The sequence below is a fragment of the Rhineura floridana genome, chromosome 9 (genome assembly GCF_030035675.1).
Source record: "Rhineura floridana isolate rRhiFlo1 chromosome 9, rRhiFlo1.hap2, whole genome shotgun sequence".
In the NCBI taxonomy this organism is placed as follows: domain Eukaryota; kingdom Metazoa; phylum Chordata; class Lepidosauria; order Squamata; family Rhineuridae; genus Rhineura; species Rhineura floridana.
Genome location: NC_084488.1, coordinates 28,783,962 through 28,810,981, shown reverse-complemented (window position 1 = coordinate 28,810,981; position 27,020 = coordinate 28,783,962). Strand labels below are relative to the sequence as shown.

General features: G+C 43.4%; 1 protein-coding gene across 2 annotated transcripts in view; it reads right to left on the bottom strand.

The window, feature by feature from the left end:
- GABRB1 (gamma-aminobutyric acid type A receptor subunit beta1) overlaps positions 1–27,020 on the bottom strand; it is a 129,625-nt gene that overhangs the window by 20,686 nt on the left and 81,919 nt on the right. For both annotated transcript variants that reach the window (XM_061583828.1, XM_061583830.1), the window contains exons 4-5: positions 26,558–26,778; positions 6,501–6,583 (exon numbers count right to left, since the gene is read on the bottom strand). In XM_061583828.1, coding sequence (XP_061439812.1) covers positions 6,501–6,583; positions 26,558–26,778 — 304 coding nt within the window. The remainder of the gene's footprint in view (positions 1–6,500; positions 6,584–26,557; positions 26,779–27,020) is intronic.

Here is a 27,020-nt window from a genome sequence, read left to right as displayed (position 1 = left end):
CCTCATTCTCAGCCAATCACGTATTTCCACTGTTGCGCATGTGCGTGAATGTCCGGGGAAAGCCTGGGAAAAAGGAACCTATCATAGCAATGGTGTGGTGTTGGGGAGCCCCCTGCAACTTCTACTGCGCAGACGCAAAAAAGCGCATTTGCGCAGAAGCAGCAACAGCGGTTAAGTTTTAGCCAGCCTGCAAACTGGGCAGCCGCTCAGGGTGAGATCTGCAATTGTGGTTGTTTGTAAACTTTTTCAAGGGAGAAAATATTTGTCTTTGCCTAACCTCCACCTCCCACCCCTCACCCCCCGCATCAAATGCCCTTCTTGAACGTATTGGTCTTTGCTTCCAGGCATCCAGAGTCGAGGGAGAGGGGTAGAGAAGAGAAATAGAGGCTTTCCTCTTGGATTACAGACACTCACACACCCTTAGTCAATTTCGCTTTCCTGCCTGCAAGGCTACTCTCTTTGAGTGTTGTCAATTTCAACCACAGCCTGCAGGTTCTCCACAGCCCAGCTGAGCTGAAAAGCATACAGTCACTTTTGCGAAATATCGCAAATACAAGCAAAAAACCCACAGGAATTATTGGCATATAAGTGGTTTGCTAGAGTGTCTCAGCCACCCGCAACCATAGAGACTGGTGGTCTACCTTCCTAGACATGACACATCGTTACTTGCTGTTCTGGAGAAATAAGTGGAATTGCAATCATGTATCTCCAGAAACGTTAAAGGTAGAAAAGCATACAGTCGGTTTTGCGAAATATCGCAAATACAAACAAATAAAAATACAGGAATTACAGGCATATAAGTGGTTTGCATGTTTCTTTTATCAGAGGGAACACCGCAAAGCCTGTGCTGGTCGCTTCAGCGCAGATTAACACAGCAGCACACGGGGCTGTTTGCCTGCATTCCCTGCCCGAGCCAAGAGCGGCCACCCGTGGGGGGGGGCTGTTTGCTTCCCTCAGGGGCAGCATTCCTGCCCCGAGCCGCATAATGGTCCGGGGCTGAACTCTGCAGTGAATGAGCCCAAGGGTTACGGGGGGATTCGTCCGGCGATTACAAGCGCTGATCCCTTGCACTGCCCACAACCCCCCTGGATGGTCAGGGGCACCTGGAGACACCCCCCCGGCTGGCGCTGCTCCAGAGTGGTGAGCGACAAGGAACTCCATTACAGCCACTACTACCAAAGCATCAGGAAATTCAAACTTTCATGCTCGTACGTTCAAGCGCATGCGCCTTGTTGTGCTTTGTTGCTGTCAGGCCCAGGATGTGACTCAGGAACCAGACCAACGGCTGTAGTTAATTCGTGTTTTATTAGGGTAATGTCCAAACAAAGACTGCGTTTTCTCATGAAGCAATACAGGGATACAGGTCCTGCGGCATTGGGAGAAAGTTGACAGAGCAAGGGACTTCTTCCCGCCTGTTCTTTAAGAAGGGGCCAAACGGGCGCGCAATCTTTCGCTCCTCCTTAACTGCCCCTCAGGTACTGCCCGCCTTCCCCCCCTTCTCTCCTGTCTTTTCAGCTGTCTGCGTGTGTGCGGTGAGGGGGGAAGCATCACCCCCTCCTCTTCTGAAGTTTCCGATTCCAGGATGGGGGATAGGGGAGGGGCTGATGGTAAACTGCCTCCCCGCTTTTCGGCTGTGAGCAGCCCTCCCTCTTTCCCCTCTTGCTCTGAGCCTGAAAGAGGGGGAGGCGTGAGAATGTCCAGGGAGGGCTCAGGCTCCCCGTCGCTAAGCGACCTTATCACTGGCAGTTCCTCTGTTTCGTCTTCGCTCCAAAGGGGGGAAGTTCCTCCCCCTTCCCTCTGCCATCCATCCGAATACTCTTCTCCCAACTCTCCGGGATCCAGCTCCCCGGGATTGGGACCCCAGCTCTGCCTTCCGACAGTTGCAAAGGGGGAGAGGAGCATACGTCATATTTTTGTGGACCAATCTTTACCCCAATACCAGATTTGCTGAACATCTGCAGAATGATACACAACCCTGCAGCTGCTGTCTCCCCCCCTCCCCCCCCTGGCTAGGCATGTTTCACTGCTATGCCCTGCCTGGGCTTGCTGTCACTGTAGAAGAACACCGAGCCCAGCCCAATCTCTGCCTGCAGGCCTGCAAGTGCATTGGGAGTGCTCCCATCATGACTCTGAAGCTCCCTGCTGCTGCTGCTACACCGCTGGGTGCCACCTTCCCAAGGATGCCTCCTCTTCCTCCTCTGCAATCTGGCTTGGAGCCACTGCTGCAGTTACTGCTCCTTCCTTCTGCCCAGGATGGCAGTTCTTCTGTCTCCTCCTCCTCCATCCTCAGGAGCCACAATTGGGACATGGTGAGGTACATCTCCTCCCCCTTCTCTTCCCTGGATATATGGCTCCTGATGGTCCTGGTGGAGGGCGTTTAAAGGGTGACTACTACAGAGATAAAATGCAATCCTAGAAAAGTTGAGGAGACTCTCTAGGTTTGCCTTTTAATCTGTAGTATTAACCCTTTAAATATTCTTCCACCCATGGAAGGGGGACTCATATAGGATAAATGAAGATGGCAGAAACAAGCAAGCATGGGACAGAGCAGCCTGCCAGTTTGCCAGAACTAGATCAGATCAGCAACAAGAAGGGCATGCCACCCATAATGAGGGCCCCTGTTAAGGAGATGATTCTGCCCAATGCCATTTTCCACCACAGTTGTGACAAGAAAATGTAACACCTAACAATAAACATTTTGCACTTTACTGAGGTTACCAACAAGAAAAACCTCCTGACCAAGGGCCAAATTATAGTGGAGAGAAAAATTCCTTTCCAGCCCTGCCAACAACCAACCAACCAAGTCCACAGTAAGGGTCTAACACTAAGGGATGGTGATGATGATGATGATGATTGTTGTTGTTGTTGTTTACATTTGTATACCGCCCCATAGCCGAAGCTCTCTGGGCGGTTTACAACAATTAAAAACAAAAACAAATATACAAATTTAAAAACACTTAAAAAAAAACAATTTAAAAACACATCCTAAAATGCCTGGGAGAAGAGGAAAGTCTTGACCTGGCACCAAAAAGATAACAGTGTTGGTGCCAGGCACACCTCGTCAGAAAGATCATTCCATAATTTGGGGGCCACCACTGAGAAAGCCCTCTCCCTTGTTGCCATCCTCCGAGCTTCCCTCGGAGTAGGCACCCGGAGAAGGGCCTTGGATGATGAGGGCCTTGGATTGGTGGGAAAGCTTACATGGAGAAAGGCTGCATCTTCTGGGTGGCAAGAGCTTTTATACTCTCTGTCCCCTTGGCCCTTTTGGAGCTCCTCTGAGACTGCAGGAGCTCTCACAGGGTCTCATGAGACCATGGGAGCTTCCAAGGGGTCTCCTCAGATCCTGGCACAAGGAGAGGTTGCCTCTGCCAACAAGGTGCACAGTGGAGGAGACAGCAAACCAGGAGTTACTAACAAGTAGGCCAAATTAAGCCCTCCAAGATGTTGTCGGACCCTCAGACGTCTTTCTAGGCCAACTTTTCACCAGCCCTGCTCCCCCCCCCACTTGAGTGCTTTATCCTGGCTAGGATGTGTCTTTGAAATTTATATTGCCTGTTCCCTGCCTGGATGGAGAGATACGCGTGTGAGCATATGAGCAGAAATCTCTGACTTTTCCACGGCTGGAATGTAGCTTTCTGTACAAAGGTAAGAGTCACATCCATTGCTTACCTGTCCTCCTTTTGCCTTTAGCCCTGTCTACTACTGGCAGTGGAAAGTTGCCCATGAGGGAATGCGGCCCTTGGGTTGAAGAACGTTCCCTAACCCTAATTTTATGACGGTTGAGAGGACATAGAAAGGGTGGGAGCGCTCTCTCCTGTTTTCCCCATCCTGTTTATCAATGCTGTTGTAGTGGGGAATGTAAAAGGTGGGGCAATGCTAGCTTCTCCATTGGGAAAATGGATGTGGTGAGCAAATGTATGGGATGGGAGTAAGGGCTAAGTTTCTCCATCCCTCCTTTGCTTATTGAACTTGAAAGGCCTTTTGCTAGTTAACAATGGCTATGGCTATCAGTTGATTATAGACATCTGCATACTATCAAAGCCTCAAAAGGGATTATTCTCTGAGATACTGAAGGAACTGTGAAAGAATTTGCAGTTGGACAAAGGCTGCTACTCATTGTTAGGAGAAATGGCGTGTTCACTATTTTTGTTTGCACTCCCTTTTATAGTAACTCAGCAGAAATAAAATACCCTAAAAATGACACAAGTATCAATCCCACCCATTTAAAATTGCCCTCACTGAGTTCCATTCATTAAAAACTGCCTTCACTGATTAGAAGTGGCACCTACAGATTAATAAGCAAAAAAGACATGACAGATGAGGGGGCTGCCAAACTGGCACCCATGGCAAAATAGTGTGATGAAGACTTTCACTGGCACCCCTAGGCAGGGGACCCAGACTCTGAGCTTTAATTTTTTAGAAAAGTAAGTCTCTAGCCTTACTTCTTTTTATATTCTGCTTATGTAAGCCACCATGGGAACTTAGTTGTAGGGTGAGTTTACATCCAAACAGATCCCAACTAATGCTCAGCTGCAACTTTCATCTTGGGCTGGGGGATTATGTGCAGATGACCAATTTTCATGCAGTACACCAGGGAGAAGGAATCTGTGGCTCTCCAGATGTTGCTGGACTATAACCCCCAGCGCTGACCACTGGCCATGCTACCTGGGGCTGATGGGAGTTGGAGACTAACAACATCTAGAGCAGGGGGTCATAGTGCCCATGAAGGCCTTCACTGATACCCCCAGGCAGAGGACCCAGACTCTGAGCTTTCATTTTAAAAAAGGAAGTCTCTAGCCTTCCTAGAAAGCAAGTTATGAAGAAAAAGTGCAGGTATCCTTCCAAACAATTTCTGTGAAATGAGCCAACTTGGTTGCTCCAGCCTGTCGGTGTTTTCAGCCAAGGAGTGGAGTCAGAGCTGTGATTGATAAGTGAGTTGTTTGGACACCAGGCAATAGGAATCCCTATTTCCTCTCCCATTTAGTCCACTTTTCCTTCTTCTGACTTATTTTCTAGTAGTGTGGTTTGTCCTTCCTTTTTACCTGACAACTAGGATGCATTTTTCCCATTGTTTGTTTGTCTGAGATCAGGTACTCCCGTAGAAGTTATTTTCTGCAAATTCTACTACACAATAAGTGAGTGTGGATGTTAAAAATCCCCTCCCCAAATAGCAAATGCAAAATGTGAACACTTTGCAAAGAAGCTTAGGCATCTGTTGTGCAGGAGCCAATTTCCAGGCAGTTATTAAGAATGCACTGTATAATTAGCACACAGTATAATGGTATACATTTCTACTTCAGTAGTAATTCTCTTTGTGTTTATTGGGTCTTATTCCCAGGTAAATGGGTACAAGACAGCAGCCTGGGTTTTGGTTTAGGATTGACATTTAGGAAAATAAGGTTATTGTGCCTTTAACAGATATGTCTCCACAACCAGGATCAGCATGACATAGCTGACTTCCCATGGTAAACATGAGGGGTTTTGGGGAGAGGGGGGAGAAAAGTAGCAATGACTGTACTCTCCCTAATTTCGTGTTATGCCATGTCTCCTGGCAGCCATTTTGTTTTATGCCACACCCTTATAGCCAGGGCCGACGCCAGAGGGTGGCCAGGTTGGGCCCTTGTTGAGGGCCCCTGCAGCCCTGAGGCACACTGATTAGGGTGGGATGGTTGTGCTCCTGTTCCATGATCCAAGGCAATGTCAGGTCACAGAGAGGGAGCTCCCCCAATACAGACAATGCAGGCTTCAATAAACCCACAAGCATGCTCCACTGACCTATCCCATCAGTGTGAATGCTGTGCGCACTGTGCACGCATGCCTGCTATCATCTAAGATGATGGCTACATACACATGACATGAGAGATAGGTGGGGCACATGGGCAGGCTTATTAGCCCCATGCCGCCTATATGGGGGTGTGCTGGGCTATGGCAACAAGGGGGAGGCTGATGCCCAGTCATGACTGGCACCATCCATGCCCATAGCAGTCATTTTGTGACTGGCACCCTCAGCAGTCTCTCAAAATTCAAAATGTGCCCCCTGGTGTCTGGTGACCCCTAGAATAATGAAGATTACATTTCTCTGTCCTGATTTTGAAAAAATAATACAATTCTATGATGTATGTAACTGATTGTAGAAAACTATTCCAGTAATTAATTAATCTAGATGCACCACCATAGAAGGAGCAACTATTTATGTCCCAATGTTAAAGATCTGATAAAGAGGCATCATGCTGTTTCCAAGGTTTTTTAAGGAATTAACTGCCATCTGGGCTAAGTCATTAACTTAGATCTATACCATAACTTTTAGACAATATCTCAAATGAAGCAAGAGATATTATAAGCAAATACATTAGGGCTCAGAGAAATGGCAGTAATTTAGATGTAAGTTGCTTTATGTTATAAATGTCCTCCTTGTACCATATGTCTTCTTCATCATGCATTCTACTGCAAAACAAGTTTGTATTTTTATATAACCTGTAGAAAATGGCAAGACAACTTACAGCTTTCAATTTCCAGTGTGCAGTTTTGTTCATCCAAGGGGTACCTGCGCAAATCCATCATGCAGGCAGCCGTGGTAGTGATCCTGAAAGAGCAGGGTGGGGTGGGGGAGAAGTTAGAATCAGGAAGGAAGGATATGTGGACTTGCAACTCAGGTCAAACATTTTAACATTTTTAAACAGCATGTTCTCTTGAAGCGGATCATGGATCTCAGATCCCTGAGGAGATAACAACTTTCTGATACATTCTAGTCCAGGACTACATGAATTGTGATCCCCTACTCACCCAGGGGCCAATTATGGTCCTCCAGTCTTCTCTATCTGGCACTTGGAATTCTGCCCAGGCCCCTTCCCAGGCCACACCCCTGCTTCCCATGAGAGCTCGGAAGATTACTTTTAAAAAGGAATAAATTACAATTACAATTGTTCTGAAATGAATTGATTACTTTATCGTTACTCAAAAGTAATTGCTACAATTACAGTTAAGTTACTGAAGAAAAAAAAACTAGAGTGCCATTGCCTACAAGATGCTGGCCTTGGCTGCTGCTGTAGATTAAAACAACATTACAAATACACACACACACACACATACACACAGAGGTAGTAGAACAATTCTTTTTATCCCTAAGATAGCAGTTGTGGGCTCTCCTTTGATAAGGGACGGAGGGAGGGAGGGAGAGGCCACCACTCAGATCTTTGTGTGTCAAACATTGGCCCCTGGGGTGCAAAAAAGTTAAAACACTGCAAATGCAGCAAAATAGCCAGTGAGGGCGGTGGGGGCTGCTTCGCACACCAAAGGCAAATACAGTATATATATACACACAAATGTCTCTCACCTCCACAGTTATCTCCATTCAGCTGCTGCCTCCTCCTCCTTCATCCACATCCTTGCACTCCGGCTACTTTTCCCCTCCACTGCATTCTCAAAGCTTAGAAGAAATTTGTTACTCATTGAGGAACGAGTGGGTAATTCCTTTACATTTTGATTGTAATAGAATTAGGAGTAATTTTATTACTTTTGTGGAGTAATTGTAATGTTTCCAGCATTACTTTTGGGCATTACTTTGGGGGGGGGGGGAAGCAGGGGAAGTCTTCTGCTGCTCTGATTTGTGGATGAAAATCATGTGCCTCAAACTGGACTTCTGTGCAGCGTCGCTCTTCCCTCATGCTCTGTGGGTGAGTAGGAGGCGACGAGGGAGGAGGTGGAGAGTGAGATGGGGTGGAGTGGAGAAAACAATTGTTTAAAAAAATGGGTAGTGGTGGTGAAGAATGGAGTGGAGGGCAAAAGGAGCCTGAGGGCAGGAACATGGATAAAGGAGGAGAAGGAGGCAGCAGCAGAATGGAGATAAAGAACTGTGGAGGTGAAAGATCACAATGTGTGCATGTGTGTGAATACTGTGTTTGCACTTGGCACACAAAGTGGCCTCCACCACCCTCTCTGGCTACTGTGCTGCATTTGCAGTATTCTAACTTCTTTGCATCTCAGGGGAAATTGCTTGGGTGAGTGTCCCTTAGTTGGTGGCAGGGCAGGGTCCGGGAGGTGGTTAAGTGAGAGAGATTATGCTTGCTGGCTGAGTGGGGAGGGTTGCACTTGGTTTGATGTGCAAAGATCTGAGTAGTGGCCTCTGCCCCTTCCCCACCTCCCTTTCTAGCAGAGAGACCACCATTGCTATCTTACGGATAAAAAGAATTATTTTACTACCTCTGTATGTGTGTGTTTATTTTAAATGTTGTTTTGGGCTACTTAGATGTGGAGCAGCCAAGGCCAGCACCTTGTAGGTGTTTTTTAAAAAAAGCAACTGAAATGAAATTGTAGTGATTACTTTTGAGAAAAAGTAATCACTTTCAGAGCAATTGTAATTGTAATGGTAATTACTACTTTTTGGGCCATGTAATTATAACTGTAATTTATTACTTTTTAAAAGTAATCTTCCAAGCTCTGTGCATTCTTCTCTACCACATCCATTTTAATAACTTTTTCTCTCCACTCCACTCCCATCTCACTCCCCACCTCCTCCCTCATTGCCTCCTAAACATCCACAGAACATGAAGGAAGAGCAATGTTGTGCAGAAGCCCAGTTTGAGGCACATGATTTTCATCCACAAATCAGAGGAGCAGACTTCCCCTGCTCCCCCCCCCCCAGCTAATGCCCAAAAGGGATGCTGGAAACATTACAATTACTCCTCAAATGTAATAAATTTACGCCTCATTCTATTACAGTCAAAATGTTAAGAAATTACCCACTTGTTCCTCAAAAAAGTAATACTAGTTATTGATTTGTGTTGTTTTCTTTTTGTATTGTTTTGGTTTTGAAAATTGGAATAAAAATTAATTGAAAAAAAAAAGTAATAAATTACAAGTACTGATTTTTTTTGGTAACTAATTATTTCCAAGCTCTGCTTCCCACACACAAACCCTGCTCCACTGCCTCCACAAGTGCTTTTGCCTGCCTGGAATGTGTCCTTGAACTGTGATGATAATGCCTCTTCCTTGCCAGAATGGAGACAAAAAACCCCAAATTTTCTGTGGCTGAAATACAGCCTGTTTGTACAAAGATAAGAGCTACATGCATTGCTCCACCTGCTTTTGCTTCTGGACCAGCCCATCACTGGAATGTGGCTCCTGGAGTATTGTCACAAGGGAATGCGGCCCTTGAGCTGAAAAGGATTCCCTACTCCTGTCCTGTACCAAAAGTAGTCCACTAGCCACGTTTGCACACCAAGGGGCTGGATAGACAAAGGGTTTTGCTGCGTATCAGGGACTGCAAAAATGAAGAAATTGTGCAGCATTTGGCAGTGCACAGTAATAATATTTAGCATGTCTACAGTGCATTTAAACTGTAGAAAGTTTGCCTTTACATGTAATCCTTGCAATAAACCTGTAAGGTATGCAAATCTTCCTAGCCTCATATTGCAGGTGAGGGGCTACAGGAAGTGGCTTGCCTATAAAGATCACTAGTGAGTTCATGACAGAGGCAAGATCCCAGCCAGGGACCTCTTGATTTGTAGTTCAGTCTTTATGGGGAAGGGCTGTAGGTCAGTGATAAGAGCATCTGCTTTCCATACAGGAGGTCTCTGATTCAATCCTGGCATCCCTGGGTAAGCTTGGGAACTTACCCTGTCTGAAATCCTGAATAGCCACTGCCAGTTAGTATAAACCGTTCTGAGCTAGACAGGCCAAGGATCTGAAGCAGTATAAGGCAGCTTCCTATATTACTATGCTCTTGGTGAGCTGGGCTCAGCTTGTTGTGTCACAAATTGGGCTCCCATTTTCTTATCCTATTATAACATACACCATACCTGGCCCTGTACTTCAGGGCAGTTTATGTGTTGTGATTATTGCTGTGGATGTGGATATTTCGTTATTATTTATTTATTATCTTTATTTATACCCCACCCTTTTTCCAGTGGAACTCAGGGCGGCTTACAACAACATAAATACATATGATTAAAACATTCAAAATTCCACATTAAAATAAAATTAAACCATTAGCAAGATTAAAACATTTAACATCCACTTAAAATAAATAAAACAAATTAAAATAGTGCAATTAAGCAATAGACAACGCAACAACCTCTCAACGAACTGTCCTAATGTGGATACTCAAGGTGTGATGCTCACGCATGACATGGTGTGTACATATTACAGATAAGGAATGGAAAAGGTTGCACAGGAATGGCAATCTCTCCTGTGCAGCTCAGCTTTTATCTATTTTGCTTTTCTGCTTAAAATATTCAAAATAGCTTACAAAACCACTAAATAAGAGATAAAAATAAGTACCAGCAACAATAATGTTTTGTGAGTTTGGGGGGGTTGAAATGGATAATTCCTATGAGCCTCTGATTTGGAGACTTGTGCCTGGGGGTGAGAAGCGCTCTGCTGGTCAGATGAGTTTCTTTTGTTAATCTAATAGAGTGGCCAGGTGGGTTAATGGGTCTAGCAGGTGCCCATCAACTGGTGAATGGCCAGGGAGATCCATTTGTCATTGAAACTCTTCAGGAGTGCCTCCCCCACCCCTCCTGGCGCCTAGGAGAGGCTTGTGTAGTTAGTTGTGTCTGAAAAAGGCTGGGAACTGGAGGCAGGCAGAGAGACTGGCTCTCTGCACCATGGCTTTGGGGTGCCTCCTGTAACCCTGATGGGAAAGCTGGATATTGGACTGCTGATGCCTTGAACCCCTCCATCCTAAGCTCAGGTTGGAATATGTGTAAATAAATAAACCATATTTCATAAATACACCACAGTCTCTGCTGACCTTTCCAAGGAAACCAAACCCTGGGCGAGTGCAGGGACCCCTGGAAATCTCACAGCTTGGAGATTGGGGTGGTGCACAACAATATAAAACAATAATTATAACATAATAATTGAGCAGTAGCAGATACTAATGTTAGCAGTACCAGGCTGGTGTTCCCCTTCTTGATGTTCTTTCTGGAGCAAGAAGGGAGGAAGGGAGAGGTGTTACCTCCCTTCAGTCTTTGGTCCTCTGGCCGGTGCCTTCCCCTTCTACATTGAAAACACCGGTGTCTATTTCCTTTGTTGATTTCTTCCATCCCAGCAGTGTGGAATGCTAATGGAAGAATCCTCCATGCAATCCAAGGCAGTCATTTCTCAGGTAATTAGTTGCATTCTGCACAGTGTGAATGCAGGCTCGTTATTATTCATTTCTATGGAGTGCCTGCAGTTCATGAATCAATCTGAGATTCTGATTCTGCCTTTGGGCTAGTGCTGTCTGTGCTTGCTGTGCCTATGCCTACTCTTTCCTCTCAACCTGCACATTTATTAAAGTAAACAAATGATGCTATAAGCACATCCTATGAAACTCCAGTTCGTGCTCCTCTGAAGGAAAATGGATTATGCGAAAGCTCATTGAATTTTCTATTGCTTGGGGAAATGTACAGAATCATGACTTTATCAGAGCCGGTTTTCCAACTTCATTTAGGGTCCCCAGCTTTTTTGGGCCTGGGGGTACATTTGGAAATCTAAGAAACTGTTATGGGCACCACAGAATACCAATTTCACAGAAAAATTGGTGATGCTCAGACACCCCCACACACAACAGACAACACCTATACCCCCTCCAAACCAAATAAAATACAGAGTAAAAAAAGCGCCCCAGCCAAACAACAAAAGCCCAAAACACTAAAAAAAAAAAAAAAATGGAAGAAGTAGGGATCCTTGGCAGGCACCATGGTGGTGTCTGAGGGCAGCATGGTGTCCACAGATGCCATGTTCAGGACATTAGCAACATTTGGCTGTATAAGATGAGCCATGTATTAAAACATTCAGAACAAAATAATCCTCTCTAAAGAATTATTTTTATTCAGTATTGACAGTACTGATTTCTTCTTATGTAATATCTCTTAAGGATTCATGGATCAAAGGAGCCTGTTGTTTAGTATTATAATGTATTTCTAAATGTCTTTGCCCCAAAGCATCTAGCAAAAAAGTACTGCAGCATGAGAAATTAAATAAGTTTCCAAAGACAGAAGATATGAATCCCTCCATGCAAAAATTATTTCCCCCTTGTACAAGACTCAGTATATTGCCTGTCTCTGCACTTTAAGATCTTCATTCAAGGCCCTTCTCTGAGTGCCTCTGTCAGGTGAGGTGTGATGGGTGATCACTGGGAGACAGGAATTTTTCAGTGGTGGCACTCTCATTATGCTCACCCAGTGTCTACTTGATACGTTTTCAGCACCAGCCAAAGACCTTTTTATTTTCCCAAACCTTTTAATCAGTTTTAGCTTCTATAATTTTTAACTCTACCAAATGATTTTATGCTGCTTTTGTATATATCATCTGTTATTACTTTCATTCTATGTTGCATTTTAAAAACTTTGTATATTCTGCTTAAGTAAGCCATCATGGGAACTTAGGGCTCATCCAAACAGAGCGGGATAATCCACATTTTCCATATCCGGTTCGTCATCTGACAGTCCTCACTTTGCCTGTTTGTTCACTCTTTCCCAATAAAAAAACCCACTTTTTTTGCGCCCACACACGCAGCGAGAGGACCCGCACTTCTTCTCGCTTTTTCCCAGCTCCGCCCATAACACTCCCCCCATCAGCCAATTGGTCCGCAAAAATATGATGTATGCTCCTCTCCCCCTTTGCAACAAAGCACAAGAAGGCGCATGCGCTTGAACGTTAAGCGCACGAAAGTTTGAATTTCCTGATGGTTTGGTAGTAGTGGCTGTAATGGAGTTCCTTGTCGCTCACCACTCTGGAGCAGTGCCAGCCGGGGGGGTGTCTCCAGGTGCCCCTGACCATCCAGGGGGGTTGTGGGCAGTGCAAGGGGTCAGCACTTGTAATCGCTGGGCGAATCCCCCCGTAACCCTTGGGCTCATTCACTGCAGAGTTCAGCCCCGGACCGTTATGCGGCTCGGTGGCAGGAATGCTGCCCCTGAGGAAAGCAAACAGCCCCCCCCCACGGGTGGCTGCTCTTGGCTCGGGCAGGGAATGCGGGCAAACAGCCCCACGTGCTGCTGTGTTAATCTGCGCTGAAGCGACCAGCACAGGCTTTGCGGTGTTCCCTCTGATAAAAGAAAAATACAAACCACTTATATGCCTATAATTCCTGTATTTTTGTTTGTTTGCATTTGCGATATTTTGCAAAACTGACTGTATGCTTTTCTACCTTTACGCATATTAACGTTTCTGGAGATACACATGATTGCAATTCCACTTATTTCTCCAGAACAGCAAGTAACGATGTGTCATGTCTAGGAAGGTAGACCACCAGTCTCTATGGTGGTGGCTGAGACACTCTAGCAAACCACTTATATGCCAATAATTCCTGTGGGTTTTTTGCTTGTATTTGCGATATTTCGCAAAAGTGACTGTATGTTTTCAGCTCAGCTGGGCTGAGGAGAACCTGCAGGCTGTGGTTGAAATTGACAACACTCAAAGAGAGTAGCCTTGCAGGCAGGAAAGCGAAATTGACTAAGGTTGCATGAGTGTCTGTAATCCAAGAGAAAAGCCTCTATTTCTCTTCTTCCCCCCTCTCCCTCGACTCTGGATGCCTGGAAGCAAAGACCAATACGTTCAAGAGGACATTTGATGCGGGGCTGAGGGTTGGGAGGTGGAGGTTAGGCAAGATAAATATTTTCTCCCTTGAAAAAGTTTACAAACAACCACAATTGCAGATCTCACCCTGAGCGGCTGCCCAGTTTGCTCTGATAGGTTCCTTTTTCCCGGGCTTTCCCCGGACATTCGTGCACATGCGCAACAGTGGAAATACGTGATTGGCTGAGAATGAGGGAAGGGATATAGGGAACCGCCCAAGAACCTCCCATCAAATGCCCACAGCTGTAAAGTCCGCGGTATTGCATCCGAGTGCCTGAAGGTACAGCGGATGATTCCCAGTTTAAAAAAGCAAATCACATGATTTGCGGTATTGCAGGAGCGGATTTAACCACGCAAAAATGCGCAAAAACGCACGGCGTCATATGGATGACCGAAAAATAATGAAAACACAAAGCGATCATGTCACAGATTTTACAGTCATCTGGATGAGCCCTTTGTTGCAGTGTGAGTTTAAATCCAAATAGATCCGACCCAGAGAATATTCAGGTAAAACTTTCAGGTTAGGCTGTGGAATCATGTACAGAGGAACAGTTTAGATGCAATACACCAAGGATACAGAACCTGTGGCTGTCCAGATGTTGGTGGACTACAACTCCCAGTCCTGACCACTGGCCATGGTGGTTGGGGCTGATGGGAGTTGGAGACTAACAACATCTAGAGCAGTGGTCACCAGGCCTTCATTGGTATCTTCAGGCAGAGGACCCAGACTCTGTGCTTTCATTTTAAAAAAGTAAATCTCTAGCCGTCCTAGAAAGCAAGTTATGAAACAAAAAGTATAGATACTCTTCTGAACAATTTTTGGGAAATGAGCCAGCCTGTTTGCTCCAGCTTGTCAGTGTTTTTCACCAATGAGTGGAGTCAGAGCTGTGATTGATAAGTGAGTTGTTTGGACACCAGGCAATACAAATCTCTAAGGTCCTAAAGAGCGTTTGTTTTTCCCTCCCTTTTAGTGTACGTTTTCTGCTTCTGACTTATTTTCTAATAGCCCTTGGAATCGCCATAGTTTGCCCTTCTTTTTTTTTTGTAGCAACCAGGATGCATCTTTCCTGTGGAGGGGTTTGTCTGAGATCAGGTACTCTCTAGAAGATGTTTTGTGCTAATACTAGTACATGATAAGTGCAGGTGGATGTTAAACAATCCCCTCCCCAAATAGCAAATGCAAAAACTCTGTAAAGAGGCGTAGGCCTGTATCCTGCTATGCAGGAGCTGATGTCCAGGAACTCATTAATAATTCACTGTATAATTTTTATTATGTTTATTCTTTATTAATTTTTAATATGAAATTAACAAAGAAGAAAAAAGAAAAGAAAGAGAAAAAAGGGAAGGCACAAACGACACAATAACAAAAAACATCAGATCACATTAAGAATTCTCTATACAGTTAACTTACAGTACAATGGTATATATGTCAGAAGTATGTCTCTTTGTGTTTAACGGGCCTTACTCCAAGGTAAGTGCATACAGGATGGCAGTCTAGTCTTTGGTTTAGGGTTGGCATTGGGGGAAACAGGATTCTTGTGCCTTTAACAGCTGTATCTCCACAATCAGGACCAGGAGGACAAAGCTCATAGCTGATTTCCCATGGTAAACTTGATGTTGTCCAGGTAGGGGGAGGGGACAGCCATGACTGTATTCTCTCTAATTTTGTGTTATACCATGTTCCCCTGGCAGCCATTTTGTGTTATGCTACACCCCCATAGCAGCCATTTTATGATTGGCATCTCCAGAACCCTCTTAAATTCTAAAGGGACACAGATTCCCCATATCTGCAACACCATAGCCAAAGGTAGCAGGCAGAAACCCGTAGCTGGGTCAAGGCAAATTATTTTGCAAGAAACCACGAAGATTAATTGCCAAGTATTCTGAAGATGGCAAATACAAAATAACATTGCACTGTTTTATTATTATTTTACAAAATACCCTATAGGGTTGAGAACTATTGAAGAAACTTCAGCACAGTTGGCCTTTTTCACTGTGAGGCTATAAATACAATCAAATAAAAATTATAGCAGAAATTCTGGCAGAGCTATAACTACACTCCTGCAAACAAGACACTGTAATAAAAGTTGTCTGGGAATGGAAAACAAAATTTATTGCAAACGAGTTTTGTTTGACAGAGCAAATACACTGCAAGTCTCTGTGTGTGAGTGTTTTTTTTTAACCCAAAAGGGAGTGGAAAATGTCAAGTTTAAGAAAGCAAAAAGAGAAAAGCAAACTTGAGGATTGAACAGGCATTCTGAATGTGAAAATGGAGAGGAAACTCAGCTTAATTTTAGTGTTTTTTAAAAAGTTCACAGAAGGATATTTACACATGGACCAAGTCCTTTGTGGATACGTCTTTCCTCATCCCACAGCAAGATTGACAGATTTTCTTCTGGAAATGGCACCTGACTTTTAAAAAGCTTTCCAATACATTTCCCTGGTTCTGATTTATTGTCAACTTCTTCTCTCATCTAGCAAACAATTGTCTAGAGTTGCTTCACACAGTAGTTACTTTCTACAGTAAGCAAGACTGAAAATACCCAGACCTGGACCTTGAGAGCATCTTCAGAGGCCCTTTCCAGGTGTCCTTTCCAGGTGTCCTTGCCAGGTGAACTGTGGTTATTGTGGTTGTGGAAAAACTATTAGGGAGATGGCCTTTTCTATAGGGGTTCCTTGGCTGTGGAACGTTCTCCTCAAAGAGGCTCACCTGGTGCCTACATTGAGGTCATTTTGGTGCCAGGCAAATAATGTCTTATTTTCCCATACCTTTAAAGACTTTTTTCAGTTTTCATCAATCTTTTATATTTTTCTTTAAATCTGCATTTTTATTGTTAGTTTTTGTATTTAAATGTTTTATTGGTACTCCGAGCCACCCAGAGAACATTCTTATTGGGCAGCATCTAAATGCGGTAAAAAAAGTAAAAAATAAATGTGTGCAGTATACTGTACAAAATTCCAGTTCATCAGCATACCACACAACTGTTCATTCCTTTCTCTATGTTCATGGCTAGTCCTCTGCATTGTGGGATGGCCCTGAAGCTCAATGATAGAGCACATGATTTGCATGTAGGAGGTCCCACGTTCAATCCCTGGCATTGTCAGCAGGATCTTGAGTAAGAGGGCTGGGAAAAACTCCTTGAGACTCTAGAGCAGCCTTTCCCAACCAGTGTGCCCCCAGATGTTGTTGGACCACAACTCCCATCTTTCCTGACCATTGGCAATGCTGGCTGAGGCTGATGGGAGTTGTGGTCCAACAACATCTGGGGGCACACTGGTTGGGAAAGGCTGCTCTAGAGAGCTACTCCCAGACTGAGTAGATAATACTGTGCTAGATGGTCAAGGACAAACAATCTGACCTTGTATAAGGCAGCTTCTTCCTATGTTCAGGATTATACATTGCAAGAGTAACAGTGTGAGAACCAGTTGGATCAGGAGGATGACCTCATCATGTCCCACATCAGCCATTGTCCCTTCATGGAAGTTGGCAACTCTTGTATGGCAAACAACCATATCTATGTGTGATGTTAATATTGTCATTGCCATACTGTTCCTATTTGGCCGGAAAACAATGATGTGGCCAAATTTGGGGCCTGTTGGGCAGTTGCCAAGATTTTTTTGTATGAAAGTTATGGTTCTGAGCAAAGCTGGGTTTGTTTGTTGTTTTGATAAACTAGAAGTCACTGGTATCATTTTAACTTTATGTTCATGACTCAACGGTGCAATCTATACATGTGCACAAAGGAGATATGTTGTTCAGCTCAGTCCCAGCTTACCATTTTACTTGCTGCTGCTGTACAAGAGACTGAAGGGTACATTTGTGTGCCAACTTCCCCAGGCTCTGTTGAGGCAAAGTGAGCAAGCTGAATTGTGGCAGAACAACGTCAATTTGACAGAGGAAACTCTGAGGATTGTTCTCACAACCATTTTTCTGTGTGGCTCCTTCATGCCATGAAAGAATATATGGATGGGTTCAGCCCACTAGATCAGCGAACACCTGTCAGAAGGGTCTTCTTGACGTGGGATTTCAGGTTGGGAAATGTGGAATTTACTAAGGTCTGGATCTTAATTTATTATCTCAGATTTTTAATAAAGCAACCCTTCCCATTTGTGAAGAATTAAGAGAAAATATACTTCTATTATGATTTAGGAGAAAGGATGTTGGTCAATATTAGATCACATCCTTTGCATACAGAAGGACCCCGATTCAATCCCTGGCATCTCCAGGTAGAAGAATGTCCCCTGTCTGAAACCCTGGGAGAGCCACTGCCCGTCTGAGTGAATGATGCTGGTACAAGGCAGCTTCCTATATTCCTATTTAAGCTCCAGTCCAAAGCAGCCTTCCCTGGGAGTAAACCATATTGAACACAGTGGAAATTACTTCTGAGTAAACATGCATAGGATTGCACTGTTAAGGATTTATTAAAATAAAAGTTAAAAAAATTCAGATTTCTGAATGAGAGATATAGACATAATAATTTTCAGACTTACAATTCTAGAAAAGCTTTGAACAATGCATTAGGTTGTTCAGACAAGAATGTAAGAATTCTGCCAAGTTAAGAAACATTAATTAAATATTATAGACGTTCCATCTTATTTCTTCAGAATTACAAAGATACTGAAATATTTTGAACTTTCAGTGGCCAAGTGAAATCCTTTATATTACCATATACAAATGGCGAGAATCAAGAGAAGTTTCCTTATGAGGCAAGTGAGCCTAACTTCTGTGATGTTTTCGTTCCCATTAACTATCAAATTATAATACATATATGCCTAATTACCGTTTGAGAAAGAAGCAATACTGTTACACTTTTCCTGCTTCTGTGTTATTTTCTAGTCCATGGAATCTCTGTAGATTGCCCTTCCGTTTTCCCTAGCATCTAGGTTGCATCTTTCCTGTGGTGGATTTACCAGAGATCGGGCAGTCAGTAGAAACTATTTTCTGCACATGCTATTACCCAGTAGATGTGGGTGAATGTTAAACACCCACTCACCCACCTATACCACAAATGAAAACTATTTAAAAAGAGGTCTAGGCAGGACTGAATGAGACTCATTCAGAATTCACTGCATAGTTAACATATTATTATTATTATTATTGTTGTTGTTGTTGTTGTTGTTGTTGTTGTTGTTGTTGTTATTATCTTTATTATCTTTATTTATACCCCGCCCTTTTTCCAAACTGGAACTCAAGGCGGCTTCCAGATAAAAACAAGTATACATCATTAAGAACCTATAAAAATATAAAACATATAAACATATAAAATCAGCATTAAAACAGGATTAAACTATTAAGATGTTAAAACCAATTACTCTTAAAATACTGCAACCCAGTTTAGGAGCATACAGGCAAAACAATAACATATAGCATCCTCTTCAGTCACTACCCTTAAAACCTTCAGTTCCAAAGGCCTGCCGGAAGAAAAAAGTCTTTAGCTGTCGGCGGAAAGACTGCACAGAGGAGGCCATTCTTGCCTCCCTAGGGAGGGAGTTCCAGAGCCTAGGGGCAGCCACCTAAAAGGCCCTATCTCGTGTCCCCACCAGTCGCACTTGTGAAGGTGTTGGGATCGTGAGAAGGGTCTCTCCTGAAGATCTCAGGGCCCGGGCAGGTTCTTATAGGGAGATACGGTCTGACAGATAGCCTGGACCTAAGCCGTATAGGGCTTTATAGGTCATAACCTATAAATTGAATTGTGTCCAGAAACAGACTGGCAGCCAGTGGAGCTGTTGCAGCAGGGGAGTTGTATGGTCCCTGTAACCAGCCCCAGTTAACATTCTGGCTGCAGCTCGTTGCACCAGCTGAAGTTTCCGAACAGTCTTCAAAGGCAGCCCCACGTAGAGCGCGTTACAGTAGTCTAAGCAGGATGTAACTAAGGCATGTGTCACCATAGCCAGATCAGACGACTCCAGGAACGGGCGCAGTTGGCGCACTAATCTTAACTGTGCAAAAGCATTCCTGGCTACCGCAGAAACCTGGGCCTCCAGGTTTAAGGCTGAGTCCAGGAGCACACCCAAACTGCGAACCTGCGTCTTCAGGGAGAGTGTAACCCCATCCAGCACAGGCTGAACCCCTATTCCCTGATCTGCCTTTCGACTGACTAGGAGCACCTCTGTCTTGTCTGGATTAAGCTTCAGCTTGTTCACCCTCATCCAGTCCACCACTGCTGTCAGACACTGGTTTAGAACCAAGACAGTTTCCTTGGAATTAGGTGGAAAGGAGAAGTAGAGTTGGGTGTCATCTGCATACTGGTGGCACTGAACACCAAATCTCTGGACAACCTCTCCCAGTGGTTTCATGTAGATATTAAATAGCATGGGGGACAGAACTGAACCCTGAGGGACCCCACAGGCCAACGGTGAAGGAGTCGAACAGGAATCCCCCAGCACCACCTTCTGGGTTCGACCCTCCAGGAAGGAACGGAGCCATCATAAAACGGTGCCCCCAAGTCCCATCCCGGTAAGGCGACCCAGAAGGATACCATGGTCGATGGTATCGAAAGCCGCTGAGAGGTCCAACAGAACCAACAGGGACACACTCCCCCTGTCCAGTTCTCTGCGTAGGTCATCTACCAAGGCGACCAAAGCCATCTCCGTCCCATAACCAGGTCTGAAACCAGACTGAAATGGATCTAGATAATCCATTTCATCCAGGAATCCCTGTAGTTGGGAGGCCACCACACGCTCTATTACCTTGCCCAGGAATGGGATATTAGACACTGGTCGATAATTATCCATAATAGAGGGGTCCAGGGAGGGCTTTTTCAACAAAGACCTTACAACTACCTCCTTTAGGCACATTGGAACTCTGCCTTGTTGTACGGAGGCATTGGCCACTTCCTTCACCCACTCGGCTAGGCTCCCTCTGGCACTTTTAATAAGCCAGGAAGGGCAAGGGTCTAACAGACATGTGGTGGGCCTCACCTCTGCAATGCAACAGTATATATCTATATTCACTAGAAGCTAAAATAATGAAATGGAGGTTATCATACTTTGGACACATAATGAGAAAACAGGATTCACTAGAAAAGACCATAGTGCTGGGAAAAACAGAAGGGAGTAGAAAAAGAGGAAGGCCAAACAAGAGATGGATTGATTCCATAAAAGAAGCCACAGACCTGAACTTAAGATCTGAACAGGGTGGTCCATGACAGATGCTATTGGAGGTTGCTGATTCATAGGGTCGCCATAAGTTGTAATCGACGTGAAGGCACATAACAACAACAAAGTATGAAAATACAATTATGAGAAAAGTTTCACCTGTTCACATTCTGTCTGTTAGATATTTTATTATGTAGGTGGCTACTGATTTATTTTAGGAGCCTCCACTCCTGCAAAAGAAGAAACGAATGTGTATATGACACAAATCATATGCAAATCTTGTGCAATCTGTAAGCTCCTTTCTGAGTGGGTTGGAGGGCCTAATCCACATACAGTTGTCCCCCCCAGGTTACTCCACCAGTAGTCTAGAGTGGAGTAGTCCATTCTGTCACCTCAGGACTGTACCACTCCATCCCCATCTTATTCTGCTGAAGCTGCAAGTATAGATCCTAGCCTGTTTTGACAAATGTGATATCTAGCAAACTAGAACAATTGAAAGCATATACCTTGGTCATTCATTTTTACTTTCATCTACTGTTGGAAATATAAGTAGTAACACAAGGCAGAGAATATAAGTGCAGGCATAGATGCACTTTTCCTTTTAGTAAACAATAAATAAGACAGGAGCAGTATGCTTAGCAATTTTCTCCCGAGTTTTATGATAGCCTAAAATTAGGGAGCATAACAGCAATATCTCTGCAATGTTAAGGCACAGAGATTATTAAGTTTTCATAAATAGCCTCATTTATGTTCCTTTCAAAGTTATCCTTCACACCAAGGAAACTCTTCAAATAAAACCAACAGTGAAGATGTTTACTATTTTTAATTCTCATTGCATATAGCTCCATTATGTCTCTGGTGATATTTCATGCCTTCCAGATGTACTCAACAGATATTTAAAGGATTTCATTTTTTCCGTTTGACATGAAAAGGAGTGCAGCAGAAAATGGAAAGCTGATTACCAACATTATTATTGCCCTCCTGTGGCTTTCTGGCTTTAGTACATCTCTCTAACCATCCATGCAATCTTTTCCTTCCAATTGCTTTGGAATACTGAGGGGGGAAATATATTATCCAATATGTCAAGCGGCTGGCTAGTTTACCTGGCTATAGTTGTAAAGATTTTGAAGTCCAGAAACAGAAGGTAGTTACAGATGCTTGTTTCATCACACAGTTTATCACATCTCTGCACTTGATGGTGGTACGGTACTTTGGTCTTCTGAATAGGCTCTACGTCTGGATTCTAAAAATATACTTCGAAGCTTCAGGAGCATAAAAGGCATTCTGTCATTTATAAAGCACTGGTGTGTAAAGATGTGTTTTTCATGTTTGCCTTCACAATGGTCATATGAGTTTGGTCACTACTATGTCTAACATTTATAGGAAGGAAACTGAGCTGAGGGACCACATTTCCTTACCTGAGCCAGGGTATGAACTTTGTTCACTTCCCAGGTCAATATCTAGCACTAGGAACATACAGTAGGAAGCTCCCTTATACAGAGTCAGACCACTGGGCCATCTGACTCAGTATTGTCAACAACATTGCTTGGTAGAGGCTTTCCAGGGCTTCGAGCAGGAGTCTCTCCCAGCTCTGCCTGGAGACAACAGGGATTGAACCTGGGACCTTCTGCATGCAAAGCATGTGCTCTGCCACTGAGCCACAACTCTTCCCTTTGCTATCAGGTCCAAGATCACTCTAAGGGGGGGGGATTGGTTTGATTCGCATTTAAAGGGAAATGGAGTGGCTTGCCTTCCCTTTCCAAAAAACGTCATGCGATCACAGCAAATTAAAAGGGAATGCAGTCAGCCTCAATCTGTTATTAAATTGCCGCGTGAATGAGCCCTCAGAACAATCTAAGTTCACCATTATATTCATTCTGACTTTTAGCATCAAGGTGTATCACCAATATATCTCCTTTGATTTGATGGTTGATACTAATCTGTTATATGTACATGAATAACAAATACTTTCCTTTGGCGCAGTTTGCTCATCTTAGATTTCTTACTTTAGAGAAGAACCATATAGTAGTGGATTTTTCTCTTATTACCCCAGAGTCTGTAGACTGAGGATTAAAAGCATTTGAAAAAATAATCTACTTCAGTCTTGCAGAAATAAAGATGAAAGGGAGAGTAATTAAATTTGTAGCTTACATTGGATTTCCAGTTTGCATGCAATTACCTGGCATACTGATGACAACACCAATATATATCAAGAGAAATCTGGTAACATGGATTTCAGTGTGAATAAGCTATGCCTGATTTCCCTATTACCCTACAGGCAGAGGGGTTCAGGTACAACGACCATCATTCAAATGAGTTGTTAGTATTAAATAAGTGTGAGAATCAGGCAGTGTTATTTGCAAATCGAATTGTATTGCTGATGAATTTGGTTCTGCCAGCAAGCTTGGCCAGTGGTCAGGGATGATGGGAATTGTAGCCCACAACATCTGAAGGGCACCATATTGGCTACCTCTGTTTTGCCTGTCTGGACTGCCTTCAAGTCGCTCCCGATTTATGCCGACCCTATGAATAGGGTTTTCATGGTAAGCGGTATTCAGAAGTGGTTTGCCATTGCCTTCCTCTGAGGCTGAGAGGCAGTGACTGGCCCAAGGTCACCCAGTGAGCTTCATGGCTATGTGGGGATTTGAACCCTGGTCTCCCAGGTCATAGTCCAACACCTTAACCACTACACCACACTGGCTCTCTACCTCTGTTTTAGTCTACAAATAAAGTAATCCCCATTTTGGGAATTCAGTGAAACTGTGGCAGGCTTCCTTCCTGGAGAAACCTTCCCCTACAAGCCCTCACCCTCACCCCAATCGTGTTTTGATTTATAAAGTTTCAGCATGTTCCCAGCTAAGAATGGGGGGGGGGAATTATCCAGTTTGCATTTAATTCCCACTTTATAACACTTTCCAAAACAACACAAGAATTGAAGTACTGCCATTCTTAATGTGTACATATTTTGCAGTACAGTTCTTCAGCCAAATAATGTGTACAAAAATGCACATACTATAGGAGAGTTTGCATAAATGTGTATATATGAGTTAATAGTAACATACATTATTTTAGGGAAAACTGCTTTGCAAAAACATGTACTTATATTAGACAAATTGTATACAAAAATGTGTATATTAGAATAAATTTGTACCAAACAAACTGCAAACTTGCATGGAAATGTGGAGAACTGACCGAAGACTGGAAAAATGAGTAACGGAGAGAAACCAAAATGGACAGATTCGCCCCTCCCTACTCCCAGCCCAGTTTGTGGAATGCGAGCAGAAATGTATTTATTTATTTATTGAGCATTGAAGAACCTCTAGGTATAAGGCATCACATCGAGATTGTTCACCCCTAATCAATCTTGCTCCCCTCCCTCTCTCCTCCCACAGTGTTCCCTCCCCTCCATTCCATCTTTGGCATTCTGTATTCGGTTTAATTAGAGAGCTAACATAACATACAGTCTCGTATTCCCCCTTCCAAGCTTCTTGAGCTATTCAAGGAAGTCTCTTATTGCATTAGACTTAAAGGCCCCATCAGGTCACTGTTTGCCCCAGTTCCTCATCACAGACCCCAGTGGCTTGGCACCTAAGGCAATCTACCAGCCCCTGCCCCTAAAAAAAAGACTCATTTTCTCCCTCTGCTCTAGGAAAGGTCATAGCATCACTCTGATTGTCTCTTTCCCAGTTAGTCTACTTCTGTCTTTCCATCTTCTCAGTTCTCAAGCAAATATAGCCACACCTAACACTGTTTTAATTTTAACTTCCCTCTCTAACCCAATTCAGACCCATTTGGCACCTGCCAGCCTTCCCTTGACATATTTGGCATAAGACTCCTCCTTCATCTACTGCCTCCAAGATTTAACCCCAAAGTTGCTTGTCCAATTTTTACTTTTGTAACAACCTGCATATTAACCAGTTTCCCCTAATTTGTAATAAATCGTATGATTTTTTATTCAAAGCTTTGGTTTCTTGTTTAATTGCTAGCCCCAGTATAATGGGATAAGTGTACCTTGCCTTGCAGTCTGCCATGACTTTGAGCTCAAGAGCTACAACTACACATGTCCGTTGGGTACATGTATATGTGGGTAATTATGCACATCTGTATACAATGGCATACAGTAACACCTGGGAATGATTATAAACTTTGGAGATATGAAATGTTTTATCTCCTACTATATTTTATACTGTTTTAACTGTCAAAACTTTTCTGTACCAGTCTAATATTCAATTTTATTGCCACCGCAAGAAATATAAGAGCTTCTCATCTCACATATTGGAATAAATGAATGACTGTCCAGTTACAGCATTGCAAGGAAGGCAGTGCAACATGTTTCAAAAAAAATGTTTTCACATCCAAATATCCCTCAAAGCAGCACTATAAGCTTCTTTTGAGCAGGCAGTTTGATGGATAGGAACCACAGTCCTGAAGATTGAAGGCAATTAGATACGTTTTCCTTATGCTCTGTTTAACAAACGATAACCACATTCTGGAATTTCCTCATAAGCACCTTGTTTTCTCTTTCACAGCTGAAATACCAGCTCCCCCCCTCCCCTAACAAAAGCCATTTATCTCCATCAGTGAGGTCTCCCATTCCCCAAGAGAGACTTAATGGCAAATTTTGCTTGAATCATTCATAGAGGAATGAAGCAGGGTGGCACAAAAGTAATGACAGTGCAACCTTTTTTCTTGCTGCTATGGCCTGAGTTTCATTTCAAGCTTCTGTATATTTGTTGTGCAGAATGATATTTTGCTGTTCCTGAAATGATTGCAGGCATCTGTCATTGTTCACATATAGATTTAACCACTGAATGCCTTGATCTTGAACAGATTCCATAAGCAGTAAGTTTGCAGGACATGCTGGAGTTTCCTGCAGCATTCAAACAAAGCTGTTTTCCTCAGACCACGCCCACCTGCCCCACACCTGATGTCATATGTGATATGAGGTGTGGAGCAGGTAAGAATGTGTATCCAAGGGAACAATTAGGAGCCCCAGTCCCCCCACCCCCCACCATTTGCAATATGGAGATAATAGTACTGGCAAGGCTGTTGTAAAGATCACTGAGATAATGTACATAAAACACTTTCAACAATCTGTTTGTCCACAGTCTACTACAACGTGAACCACATTGCTCAGAGAAAGAGGCCAAGACTTATCTCTATCACTGAATTCTAGGTGACTGCTAAGGGTAAAACAGCCTTTGTCATATAGGGTATAATTTTCTGAATCGCAATGCTGAAATGGTAAGCAGGCCAAACATTGTGTCTGTCAAAAAAGAAAGAAAGAAAGAAAGAAAGAAAGAAAGAAAACCACCTTGGGATGATGGATTAGCCTATTTCAGGTCCATGTAAATCACAGGTTCATAAATCTGTCCTATCCTGTTTATTCTTTAATCTGTTAATTTGTTTAAAAACAGCTGCAACTTTTGTAGAGGCGTGGAGCCAGTTTGGCAATGTCCTCTCTGCATGTGGTGTAAATGTACTCCTGATCTGTGGGCTGTAAGTGTAAATATTGCCATATAAAGGGATCCCCTCAAAAATGGCCATGATCCTTGATAAAGTTGACACTATCAAGCTTGTAAAGACATCTTTGTTGGGGACCATGTGCATTCCCAGACATATCACCACATGAAAATATATATATTCACATATTACATGTAATATTTACGTGTGAAACATCTAACAGCAACATTTTTTTCTTATGAATTAAACTGTCATCCCTTGATTACAGTTTGTTAGGGCTACCAAGAATCAGATAAAATTGCTTGAGTGTGTGTCTGTGAGTACTCCCTGAATAGGCTAAAATAAAAGTTTTTCTGATAAATCATCAGGCATGCCAATTCTTATGAGGAAACCTACTCCAGTAAGTAGCTATACAGTAAGATTAAATGTTACATACCGCAGACCATAAAGGACTGTTCCATCAGGATGTAGCCGAATCATTCGATTTTTCACAGTAACTCCATGAACAAAGGATTTCTTGTCATTCAGGAAGTATGTATCTGGTACCCAGAGATAGTCAGCCACTCTGTTATCTAAAGTCAGATTCAAAGGTATTCCAGAGTATGATAGTCTTTTATCCCTCCAGGACTGCTGGAAGTACATAGTGAGTGTGTAGTCCTGAAAACAAAGGAGAAAAAACCCAATTAAATGTATGTGTATTTTGCATTGTTTCTTTTTAAAAATTATTTGAAGAATGCAATTGTTGCCCGTATATGTTGAGATTCGCTGGAAAAAAACCAGGAGTTTCATGAGTGTTGCTTTTGTTGATCTATCTCTCCTTTAAGTCCTCACCGGAGTTGGCTGTGAATACCATGTCCAAGTGCCTAGAATCCGTAAGTGGATGGATGGGAGAGAATAGG